Genomic DNA, 12,787 nt, shown 5'->3' with positions numbered 1-12,787 from the left:
GCAGGGTACTGCACTAAAGCACAAATTGCCTCCAAGTCCCGCAGCATAATTGCAAAACTTTTAGTGGAGCAACTACTGTACATTCCATGAGACTTTTGAAAAGAAACATGCCGGGCCTGTCATTAACCTGTTTATCCACTTGTCCTTCAGACAAGGTGACTGAAAATGTGTTGTTTGATGCAAGAAAACCCTTTACAAAATAAAATGCATTATTCCCATACCATTATTACAGAGAATCAGACAAATGATGCTACCCTCTGCCTATTGTTCCACTTAGCTTATTCAATACAGTCTCAAAATACAACACTGCACCTTTAAGACAAAAGAAAAGCTCTTTAACTGACTCGCTTTTCAAAGATGGCTAGAAATGCCCACATTTTGAACTCTTCTAGGAAGCAACCACTCCATTGTTGACTAGAAGTTAACTATAACTATAATAATAACTCACTAACTAGCAAGGAATATGAACACGTGCACGGGTGGCTACATGCAGCTCTCGCTTTGATCTCAAAACAAGCGCATCTAGTGACCGCTCATGCTGTAAACACAGTCCAGTTCAAAGTGAATTGCAGATCCATATATGGCAATGTCTATTTGCATATAGGCCTACTGCAGCTCTGATTGGTTATGGTGCGCCGGTCTGTGTAGAGTACTGGCCTGATCTAAATATAAAAGGGTTCCATAGTAAAATGTTTAAAAACAAAGACAAAAGGTTAGCATGTTCAATTAATAAATTATAATTATTAATAATGTTTGTCTGTTTTCATTAAGATGCAAAAAGATTAAGATGACTGTAGTAGACTGTGTGTAGTAGACTGTTTCTGGATGACGCTGTAGTAGACGGTGTGTAGTAGACTGTTTCTGGATGACTGTGTAGTAGACGGTGTGTAGTAGACTTTGTACGTGGATGACTATGTAGTAGACTGAAATGTTGAGGTCACTGGTTTACCAGGAGGGGTGTGGAACACAAACATGGGTCTGAGGTTTGGTGAGAGGCGTGGGGTTAACTCATGTGGCATCTTAGACCTCTATCATCATGGTTCCCACATTCACAGCCTCAAGTCTGACTGCCTCGCCAGGCTTTCAGTCCACTTTCAAGAATCAAATAGACTACAAAAGCGGAGTGGACAATGTATGTGGCTGAGCTTTTGCAAAGTTGCAGCTTGATGTACAAGACAGATTTCAGATGGTCAACATTCCTATTGCTTCTCCCTCCAAGGGGTTTGTATCATTTCCCCTCAATTTGTTACCATTTAGGCAAAACCTTCCAATTCGCAAACCATGTGAGTGAGTCAGTTCCTGGTCACCTCCCAGGTTCACAGTCCACTAGTCTCCTCTACTCCGCTGCCAGCACTGGCACAGCAAATCAGATAACAGCCCAGCCCCAACCAGCTTGTACAGCTAGATATGACCTCCATACTCCCACCCCCAGGGACAATGACATCACAGTCCAACAGCCACACAGAGAGCCAGAGTGGAGACCACATGATCCTCAATGATCTACATCAAGTTATTCATAGTCCAATAACACACATACACATTTAAAAACTATCAGTAAGAGTGTCCATGATTGAGATTTTGAATGAAGAGATGGAGATAAAACGGTCCAGTTTGAGTGTTTTTTGCAGCTCGTTCCAGTCTCTATATGCAGCGTAATTAGATTTGATATATAAACATGTCCTAAAATCACACAAAAAACAACCACTCTGTTCAGTTTCAGGGAACAACAAGGAAAGTCGATCACGTCTCCAAAATAAACAGAATACCACAGACTAACGCCATCCCACCTGACCAGCGACAGTCAATAGCATCATGGCACCTGGGAGACGGAGGTCCACATTCAATTTGACTGCCTTATGAAAGGCTGCTACACCACTCATTACAAGATATCTTGCGGTGGTACATTTCAATGACAACCGAACTGACTTTTGCATGTTGTGAAACGTCATAATCAATGGAAGAGGAACGCATGAGTCAGAGTCAAAGACTTAAGCGGCTGCCAGTCAACCACTAGGCTTGATGACATCAGAGCTCAACGGAATTCACCTAGCACAACAAAATGTTGGAGGCAGGCAGCCAAGGCGGGACAGAACAAGAGCTGCTCTAATTTCTAGGGTGTATTCCCACTCCCACTCCTACTGGTGGACTCATTCATTGTTGCTGCTGTAGACAGAGGAGATATACTACGGCCAGTCCCCCCCACCCACACACACAGAGAGAGAGAAACCTCCACAACCAGTCTGTCATTACACTTCTCTCGCATGTCTCCATGTCCACACTGACAGAAATGACCATCTTCACCCCCAGAGGAACTTCTGTGATGGTATGACGCTACTTCAAAGGATATTCATAAAAATGAGTCAAACACTCCACTTCTCTCTCAGAAGGTTTCTCTTTCACCCACATGCCATGTATGTTTGCTTCTGTAGCTTGCATTATGCCAAAGGAGTCATACTCTCTTAAAGTAAGCCTGTCTCAAACCAAGAGCTAAAACACTTCATATAGCCTAAGCACCCCTTAACACAACAACTTGATATCAGCACACTGGCATTGTAATATTCACAGTATATTCCGTAAATGCTTACAATAAATCCTTAGTTATTACTTATATAAATCCTTTAATTACTTTATTGTACACTTTTATACTATTAATGACAGATTTAGTTTTATTGGTAATTGTATTATTACTGCAGTGTTGAGGAAGTCCACAAGAAAAAAAATGTATTGCACCGTTTATGCTGTATCCTGTGCATATGACGAATACATGTTGATTTGAACTTATGTAACAAAAAGATACCCAAAAACATCAAAACAGAAGAAAACATTTTGAACAGTCTAATTGCCGTAGTGATCAGCAGCAGCACCCAAACCCTTCCGTGTTAATGGTGGACAGAGACGTGCTAGCTACGTTAGCAAGCTCGGCACAAGCATCTTCAGGCTGACTGGCTCTCGTTCAGGCAAATGAGAAATAAGTGCACTCAGGCTATCCAGAAGGCCAAAGTTAGTTACTTTAAGGAGCAATTCTCTCTCTGTGGGTCTAACCCCAAGAAGTTCTGGAAAACAGTTAAAGACCTGGAGAATAAACCCTGCTCCTCACAGCTGCCCATGTCCCTTAATGTTGATGATGTGGTGGTAACAATCCAATTTGGATATATTTTGGGTGGCATAACCCGTTGGAAGGTTGTTGAGGGCGGTCACGTGTGTTGCAAAGCAGAGGATCACAGGTTCAAGCCCAGTATGGGCCTGACAACTCATACTAAACTCATACTAAATTGTTCCGTTGCTCTGTGATTCGCTACATACTTTAGTCTGAGACTGCCATCACTGAAGTCGTTTGTGGTGACCAGGGGTGTCATACAAAACAAAGTCATCAGCGATTGGATCGTCTCTAATCAATCACAAATTTTTAAACAGCTGCTTTACCCACGTGTTCTGGCTCAACCCATCGGTTTCAGGACCAATCAGACGGCCCAGAATGTGTTCGCATTCGGTAAAGGGTCGGGGAGGTACTCAGTTCCTTCTCAGCAATGAGTCTGGATCTAAGGTCCGTGGGGATGGCGTAGCATTTGGCCGAAGCAAGGTGTCTGGGTAGCCAGGCAAGGGCAGTCGGACAGTGGAGGAAGCTAAGCTGTTAGCATCACACTGACCCCCGTTACATTTACATTTTAGTCATTTAGCAGACGCTCTTATCCAGAGCGACTTACAGTAGAGTGCATACATTTTACATACTGAGACAAGGATATCCCTACCGGCCAAACCCTCCCTAACCCGGACGACGCAATGCCAATTGTGCGTTGCCCCACGGACCTCCCGGTTGCGGCCGGCTGCGACAGAGCCTGGGCGCGAACCCAGCCCAGCCTGGGCGCGAACCCAGAGACTCTGGTGGCGCAGCTAGCACTGCGATGCAGTGCCCTAGACCACTGCGCCACCCGGGAGGCCGTTACACATGTCCCTCTCATATGTGCATAACCCTATGAGCGTAAAACGGCTTTGTTGTGTATTTGTGTAGGCATGTTGTGCGTGCACCTGTGTGTTAACTTACTTCCCTAAGAGCTGTCAACAGGGGAATGTGGGAGGTCTGTTCTGGCAGGAAAATTGAGGTCAGCAGCAAATGACTAATGTTAATCACAGCAGAGATGTGTCAAGTGCTGTTTGAGTGCAAAGTCCCTCATCTGAAACTACATATGTATGTTGAGTGGTCATCTAGTATGCTTCCATTTGACTATGGAAATGCTCCATGTATTTGAGGGCTATGCATAGCTAGAAAAAGTGTGTGTGTGTCATATTCTTCTGAGTGAGTCTTTGAATTGTGAAAACCTGCTTAACGAGCTGCTTTCATGGGTGCTTGTTTTGTGTCTTTATATGAAGGGTGATCTCACACACTGCTGATGTGGGAGACAGAGACAGGACCCGCCTGTTAAAGAGGGCTGTGGGTTAGAGCACACAACACAAACAGGCAAGGAGAGATTGTGAATTTCTACTGTTCGATAGAAAACAATCAAATGTGGTGAGAAAGAGGAAGCACTCAAGTGGAAATGATGAGTTGCCTATTTCTGCAATAAGCTGTATGAGTCAACACAATGCTATAGTCGTGAAATTCTATTTCTTGCTGATAGATCATTTTAGTTTAAAAACAGACTAGGCTAGCGAGAAAATAGGAAATGATGACAGACCCCACAGGGCCAGGTACACACCTGCTGTTCATACATCATACACACATCCTATCCAACAGTCTCCTCAGAGCCAACACTAAACTGGGTTAGTGAGTGAGAGGGACAGTCAGTGCATTATAAATTAACAAAACTGGTGCAGCTCATGTATAAAGTACACATTTTCATTCATTAGCCTCACAGGGGGAAACTATTAGGCCCAAGGCTATTATGAGCAACACAAAAGTATAGGCTGTAGCCTAGTGATAGACTGCCATAATATAGGTTGTGCATACTGGGTCCTGTCCCAAAGAATTTGTCCATGTGGCATGGAACTTATAAATAGACCAATGGGAGACAAGCCTACACCGAGGTTTCCCTTTGAAACAAGGGCAGAACATCAGTTAGCCCAAGATGTACTCTTAAGAAGACTACCGTTACTCCTTAAGGTCCAAGGATCTTGTGTTGTTATTTTCAGGAGGTAGACTGGCTCTGGCAGCCCACAACTCCATCTAAACGTGAATCGATTCTCAATTGCGAAACGGTTCAAGAATCATAAAGCCCTTTATTTTTAATGTTACACCAATATCATTTCACTACGCAAAACATACACTTAGTATACAATGTTTTAGCAGGCTTTATCACAGTTGCACCTGACAGTATTTTCAGTGACAACACATTTCTTGCAGCCATCTTCCGTCACACACAGGTGTTCATAGCATGCTAGATAGCTAATTAGCATATGTCTCGCATAAACATGTGCTGTAACATGGAGATATGGCGCTGTGAGAACATTAACCATAACCATATAAAAAAGGTGTATATCAATTTATGCTTTCGTTTTAGAAAATTATTTCCCGCTGATATGAAAGATAAGGTCCGCATGCTTCCAAAACCGAACCGCAAGCGATGCACGTTACGCCTCGATCACACCTACAGTCTGCTTGTGCAAAATGGTTTGCAGCATCTGGATGGTGTGCAACAAAAGTTTAACATTCACCTTCTGCTAACATTTCTGTCAAGCCGTCTATGCGTACAGTTGGACGCATACCCTTGATAAATCCAACGTATGCCCCACACAGAACGCTCTGCTGCAAGGCAAACGCAGTGTTCCATTGGAAATTAATGTACTCCTGGTGTACCAAAATGCAATGACACTGTCAGTGTGATCAAGGCGTTAATGTTCAGACCGAGCGTCGGGGATATCAACAAAGCTCCTTCCTCCAATGACTTGTGTAATGTAATGGAACGGAGTCATTCAAGGGCTAAACACCAGTGTGACATCACACAAAATACATTTTTCTCCAGTCTACACTACACCCACCTATTATCTCTGTACTCACCCACTATAAACGAGTTCTTTGGACCCCACAAAACTATACAGAACATTTATGCAGGATACATTGCCTAACTACCGGTAATATTTTATTTTATTTCCAGGCAAAGGGTATAAAATTCATAAGGGTATATAAATTATACATAAGAGCAGATCCTATGCAAACACCACTGGGAAACCAATGTTCTTGGCCTCTTTGTGGCACCCAATCTTGACAAGCGCAGCATCATATTTAAGTGGATTAAAGGGGGACAAGCAGCCTAATATTCAACTAAATGTTTTTCATATACCTAAAGTCTAGACCACACTCCATACAGATTATGCTCAACATAGCCTGTCAGACTGAAAAAAGCAGCTACTGTAGCTAGTTGTGTTCTGTTGTTGTGTAATGTCATCATGTCACCTAGAGAGTTATAGATTACATACATCTTAAATGGAAAACAATTCAATGTGTACTGGGAACAGTCTACAATACACAAATAATTAAGTTATCAATCTAATCTACTGATCAGTCGACTGAAGTAGCCTGATTTCCGTGTTCGGCCCTGCTGACAACCGCTGACACTATTGCAGGAGCAAGTTGCCCCCAAAACGCTAGATAGCAAAGTTATTTGGTCCATATTTATTGCATTTTGTTTCATTTCCTTACATAAATATATACTACTATGTAAGATTTCTGGTCCTAGACCAGTGCCTCCAGGCAACTTCTCACGATTTCCTTTGAAACATTTGTTATTCGCCCCGGCTTGCCACGCAAACGTCGCAACTAACGTCTACATTTCGTTCCTCCTCTTTCGTTTTGTTTTGTTTGCTTACGCCAAGTGCGTAAATGAGTATGTGACCAAATACCCGTTTAGGATCACGGATCATCTCACAACTTTACCAACTGGTTATCTAGTTAGCGAAATTCCTTACTAAAAGTTGACTCCAGGGAGTTTTTGCAAATTGAGTTGAGTGAGATAAACCACAAATATAATAGCTGTCTAGCTAACGTTAGCTTTGAGCACCACCAACCTGCCAACGAAATTTTCCAAGACCGAGCTTTTTCCAGCACTCTGCCCACCGACCACAGCAATTTGCGGTAGGTCCAAGTTACAACTCTGGCCGATGGAACTGAAAGCGTCCTGAAGTTTGTTGATAAGGGGGATCAAATCTTCCATCCCCCGGTTCCCCATGGTTTCGTTGGATCGGCTCCCCTCCCGAAGAGCAAACTAACGTTAGTCTACTACGTTGACGTTACTAGTTAGCAAGGTGCTCGGGTTACTCCGAAGTGTTGAATTCCACCTTTCAAGCCGCCCTGTCTTCACTCTGTCAAAGGAAAATATGCTGTTTACAATTGTGTAACTCCCAATTTAGTGGGATTACAACAACGTGTTCTTATAAACACGAAAAATACTCAAAGTCAACCAAACGAAACGGATAGAAAACTCACAAAACAAAACTTCCACCATCCGGTCAGGCAAGTCGACATCCGACCTAACCGGTGATTAGGCTACCGCCTCCTGTCAATTAAATAATTGGTCAATCTCACTGCTTGTCTCTAATCACTCTCCTTTCATTGGCTAGTTGTTTTCAACGTCAAAGGGGTGTGTTCACCCCTGGACATTGCTTCAATGGGCAAATTAATACTTGATGATACAATTATTAAATGACAAGACATGCAAGGATAGCTTCTACGAGTTTGCTGTCAATAGTATTGTAATGAAGACATATTTTTGACAACTCAATGCACATATTAGATTACTGTAGTTCCGGTATGTCACGTGCTTGTTGACGTCGTCTGTGTGCAACAACATGGCTGCGTCCCTGGCCAGAGTAGCTGCAACGAGCAGCCTTGAAAAAGGCATGGTTGTCAAGAAAGCCGTTTCCATCGTTGCTCCTCTTGCTCTCCGAATCATCGCCGAATGTCCAGTGACCAAAGCGAGGGCTTGTGATCTCACACTTCCTCACTGTACGGTCAGCACCCCAGTGTTCATGCCTGTTGGTACACAAGGCACGATGAAGGGAATCACTGTGGACCAACTCGATGATCTGGGATGTCAGATTTGTCTTGGCAACACATACCACTTGGGTATGAGGCCGGTAAGTGTAGCCCAATAATGTAAGAAAGGAGCCTAACGTTACTCGTTATAGTCCAAGGACCTTACATGTTCTGTTTAAAGGGGCAATCAGAATTTGCTACATCCATTTTTGGATTTATACATTAATGATATGTACCCATTGATTCTTGAAGAATATAATTTATAAATGCCTCATGAGCTTAGTTCAACTGTCATACCCCCAAAATATATAAAATATAACTTTGTTTTACTCCAATCTTTGTAAACAAAGTTAATGTAAACAAACACAGTATAGCCTCAAAACATGGTCAAAGCTATAATTCTGATATCATGGATGGTCAGTCCTTGCATCCATACCTCTGTCTATGAATTTGAGAATGGTTACAACAGTGGTGGAGAGGGGTTTTGTTATTGTTTCAACTGCTGATTTGCGCTTTAAAGGCAAATTTGCTCAGGAAGCCAAAACAGCCAAATACTCCATCTAAACAATTGATTCTCACTTGCGGTCCGGTTCTAGAAACATAAATCCCTCTACTTTCATATCACATCAAAATAATTTCGCAAATGCACACTTACTGTAGACTGTTTTAACTGGTTTAACACAGTTGCGGCCAACAGTGTTTTTCATTGACAAAAAGCTGTAAAGCTGTGTATAACCCTATAAAGCTGTGTATAAATGTAACTTTTTATTTGATTTAATTATTTATTGCTAATATGAAAGATATAAGGTCCTTATGCTTCCAAAACTGTACTGCAAGCGATGCGTGTTAATGTTCAGACTGAGCTTCAGGGCTCTTAACAGAACTCCCCTGTATAGAAGACGCCTTCGTCCAATAACTCTTATGTGTAATGTAATGGCACTGAGAGTCATTATCAAGGGCTACATTAAGTGGTGCTAGGGCTATTCACATTGTGTATCAAAGATGATTGACCTTGTAGACAGCTCTTTGTTGTCAGTGTCTGGTGTGCTGCAGACAGTGAGGATGGTGTTGTCTGTCTGTCCGATCACAGGGTCCTGAGCTGATTGAGAAAGCAAATGGCCTGCATGGCTTCATGAACTGGAAAAGAAACCTTTTGACTGTGAGTATCAGCTAATGTGTTGACTGCGTAAGTGGGCTAAAAAGAACAAGGGTCTCTTTCACCCAAATGTCTGCTTTTCAAGATATGTGAGCATCATATGATGCAAAATGCATCATATGGGGAGGATTTCTGTATTTTGAAGGTCACATATCTTGAAAACTTGAGTGCTGACAAGAAAAACATTTTGGGACTACAGTATGTCAATGATGGACTATTGAAACACAAACCAAAAGATAGTTTTTGGTTGGAATTTTCCTTGAATCCCTACCATTTCTACATAGGACAGTGGGGGCTTTCAGATGGTGTCTCTTGTTGAACTATCTGAGGTTACTGAGGAGGGGGTCAAGTTCAAATCTCCGTACGATGGGAAGGAGATCCTTCTGAGTCCTGAGCAGTCAATTGCCATACAGAACAGTCTGGGTAAGAAGGACACAATCCAGTATCCACTCCCAATGAATCAGTCTGGAAAGTAAAGCCACTATACTTCAGGTAGTACTCCTGTTCTTAATTTTAATATCGCACCATTTCTGTTTTGTCCAGGGTCAGACATCATGATGCAGTTGGATGACGTGGTCAGCAGTACGGTGACTGGGCCGCGGGTGGAGGAGGCTACGTGGAGATCGATTCGCTGGCTGGACCGCTGCATTGCAGCCAATAAGAATCCAGATAGACAGAACCTGTTTGCCATCATCCAGGGGGGCCTGAACGCAGAGCTGCGCAAAGCCTGTCTAGACGGTAAGATGTTTCATCTATGTCTATCGATGACTAACCTCCCTCAAAGCCATTCAGCACAGCAAATTGCTCTGTCTTCATGCTAATTAGTTTAACATCTTATTTTGGAAATACAGTGGAAAAGAGCTAATGAAAAATACATTATCTATGCAGATGCTGATACCAAATGTCGTGCAATTTGCGTATTTCCAGAGGATACATATATCATTTTTTTCTGTTCCTGTGCTTTTTACAGAAATGACAAAACGGGATGTTCCTGGCTTTGCTATCGGTGGGCTGAGCGGAGGTGAAGAGAAGGATGATTTCTGGAGGATGGTGACACTCAGCACAGACCACCTGCCTCGGGAGAAGCCTCGCTACCTCATGGGGGTTGGGTATGGCTGCCATCTTCCTTATGTTATAACAGCACATTTCCATGCATAAATGACATAAGTTGCAAATGTTTTGTTGTGCCGTACAGATATTTGTATGTATGTGGTTCATGTGTTTTGCTGTGGGTCACAGTTATGCAGTAGACCTGGTGGTGTGTGTTGCTCTGGGTTGTGACATGTTTGACTGTGTCTTCCCAACACGCACTGCAGTAAGTATTCCATTCTCTTACATATTATGAGTCACCTACTCTATTAATTTACTTCGAAATAAGTATTCTTATCACAAGTGCAGAGATACCCAATAGCTTCTTTTATAATTTAGTCCATAGCAGTACTACTTTCTTCATAATGATTATGTTGATGATTATGGTTATGATGATAATGAAGTGATCTTCTTCCTTTCATCCCAGAGGTTTGGCTCAGCACTGGTCCCGTGGGGATCTCTGACGATTACCAAGAAGCAGTTTGCCAAGGATCTACAGGCAATAGACCCAGACTGCCAGTGCCCCACCTGCAGGAGGTAAAGCCATATTAACCCTGGTACACTGAGGGACAGAATACGGAGGGTTGAAGGAATGGAGTTTGTAGGGGTTAGAGAAACTGGTTTACAAATCTCAGTTCTCTTCAATGGATGTTTTTAGTTGTAGGCTGAATGATTCTGAGGATTGTTTTCTCATGGGGCGGCAGGTAGCCTAGTGGTTAGAGCATTGGGCCAGTAACCAAAAGGTTGCTAGATTGAATCCCCGAGCTGACAAGGTAGAAATCTGTCGCTCTGCCCCTGAACAAGACCATCATTGTCAATAATATAACTGACTGACTTGCCAAGTTAAATAAAGTTTAAATATATCTATTTTTTAAATACATTATCGGTTTTCTTTTGCTCCCCAATGACTCCAGGCACAGTCGGGCCTATCTGCATGCTCTGTTCAAGAGTGACACCGCAGCCATGCATCACATTACCATCCACAACATCTCCTACCAGGTCTGTGTTTCTAGAATGGTTAAGTTACTATTTGCCATAGATGAGATAATAACCTTATCCTCTATCTTTGCGTCCAGCTCACTCTGATGCGGTCGATGAGACAGAGCATCATAGATGGTCGCTTCCCAGACTTTGTGAGGACATTCATGAAGAGAATGTTCCCCTCTCCTGAACAGTATCCAGGCTGGGCGGTGGATGCTCTAGGAACAGTCAACATCACATTGAATTAAACTGCTTTACACAGCCTGGGACTTCCTCTGAAATGGCCAATAAGACATTTTATATGAGAAATCAGATCTCCTTTTTAAAAATTGTTTTGTTTGTTATGAAATCGCTTTTTCTACTTTTATGCTTCACTTGAGTAATTGCTTCTGCCTGTATATTCTGTCAGACTTATTACTGAATGGTTCAATGACAGTGATGTGCCTGAATATTTTACTGTCTTTATGATTTAGTTACGTTCATGTGTTGTTACAGTACGTTTTTTTTTTGTCATTTATATGCTAAACATTCTGTTGAAAGTTATGAATTTACATTGTACTGCTTTCAACTCCTGTCAGACATACAGTACTTTTGTGACATCCAGTTTTCACTGCAGACCTTTTCAGTGTATGATAATGTAGGAGTGGAGTAGTGTTGTTGAAGTCCAGGAACTGTCTCCTCTGATATATTCAGGCACTTTTAGTTGTTACCATGGCTACAGACCAGCGGCCCACCCTCTTTAAATTCCATGCATGACTTCTAACACAGAAATGTGGTCATAAACTAACAATTAGAGAGATTCGGAACATTTCCTAGGGCTTATTATCGACCTTTACCAGCAGGAGGAAGCGAATACATTTCTATAATTGAGTTCTGTTTTGTTGTGCAAGAGATGAGGACACAGGAACCCACATTTCTGTGCTTTTGACTTTGGGCCACTAGAGGGCAAAAATATTCTAAACCTGATGAAAATGCACGTGAGCCAGATTACACCATCTGTTTAGTTGACATGCTGGAGAAGTTTCATAGGAAGGAATGGGAATTATACCCACCCAGTTTGGTTCAAAAGCAGAGAAGTAGAGCATGTATGGTTTAGTCAGATTTACATGCTGAGGGCAGACAGAGTAGTGGCAAACCAATTCTCAAGGAAGTGGCTTAGGGCATCACAATTTCCTGTGCCTCCGAAGTGCTACTTTCTCAAACAAAAAATGACACCCAATACAAAGAGTTCCAGCAGTCAAGACAGTCAGAGGACAGAGAATAATAGGGTGTCATAATCTGCCATTGAAGCACACCAGGATCAAAGACACATTGGAAAACAATAGGCAAGATTTTTTTGTTTGATTGGTTCCTGTTTTTCTGTTAGAAATTGAGGTCCTTTCTGTTTCAGTTTTTCATTGTAAGACATCTAATTAAAGCTTTAATAGGCTACATTGCAGTTGTAAAAGCACCTGTTACCTCTAGTTGAGAGACAAGATCTTTAAATAAAGCCACCCTGTATAGGCTACAGAGTTTATACATGGGTTGTAATTGTGAATACCTGTCAGTTATTAGTTTAGAATGCTAAACATATAATAATAAACATGTAATAGTAA

At 42.2% G+C, this 12,787-nt stretch overlaps 2 protein-coding genes across 10 annotated transcripts in view; one reads left to right on the top strand and one right to left on the bottom strand.

Moving 5' to 3' along the window:
• Positions 1 to 7,471, bottom strand: part of LOC120039808 (dynamin-2) — a 40,694-nt gene extending 33,223 nt beyond the window's left edge. For 4 of the 9 annotated variants that reach the window (XM_038985210.1, XM_038985188.1, XM_038985203.1 and 1 more), the window contains exon 1: positions 7,000 to 7,454. In XM_038985210.1, the coding sequence (XP_038841138.1) occupies positions 7,000 to 7,160 (161 nt within the window). In that variant the 5' untranslated portion in view covers positions 7,161 to 7,454. Of the gene's footprint in view, positions 1 to 6,999 lie in introns of all 9 variants that reach the window. The other 5 variants (XM_038985202.1, XM_038985194.1, XM_038985217.1 and 2 more) reach the window with 3 other exon arrangements.
• Positions 7,472 to 7,772: 301 nt separating this feature from the next.
• LOC120039798 (queuine tRNA-ribosyltransferase catalytic subunit 1) lies at positions 7,773 to 12,787 on the top strand. Its single transcript, XM_038985177.1, has 9 exons — positions 7,773 to 8,067; positions 9,057 to 9,125; positions 9,407 to 9,545; positions 9,666 to 9,860; positions 10,093 to 10,231; positions 10,362 to 10,437; positions 10,639 to 10,748; positions 11,126 to 11,210; positions 11,288 to 12,787. The coding sequence occupies exons 1-9, from the start codon at positions 7,780 to 7,782 to the stop codon at positions 11,438 to 11,440; spliced, it is 1,254 nt and encodes a 417-aa protein (XP_038841105.1). The 5' UTR covers positions 7,773 to 7,779; the 3' UTR covers positions 11,441 to 12,787.

This window comes from Salvelinus namaycush, chromosome 3 (genome assembly GCF_016432855.1).
Source record: "Salvelinus namaycush isolate Seneca chromosome 3, SaNama_1.0, whole genome shotgun sequence".
Taxonomy (NCBI): Eukaryota; Metazoa; Chordata; class Actinopteri; order Salmoniformes; family Salmonidae; genus Salvelinus; species Salvelinus namaycush.
This window is presented reverse-complemented; position numbering and strand designations above follow the sequence as displayed.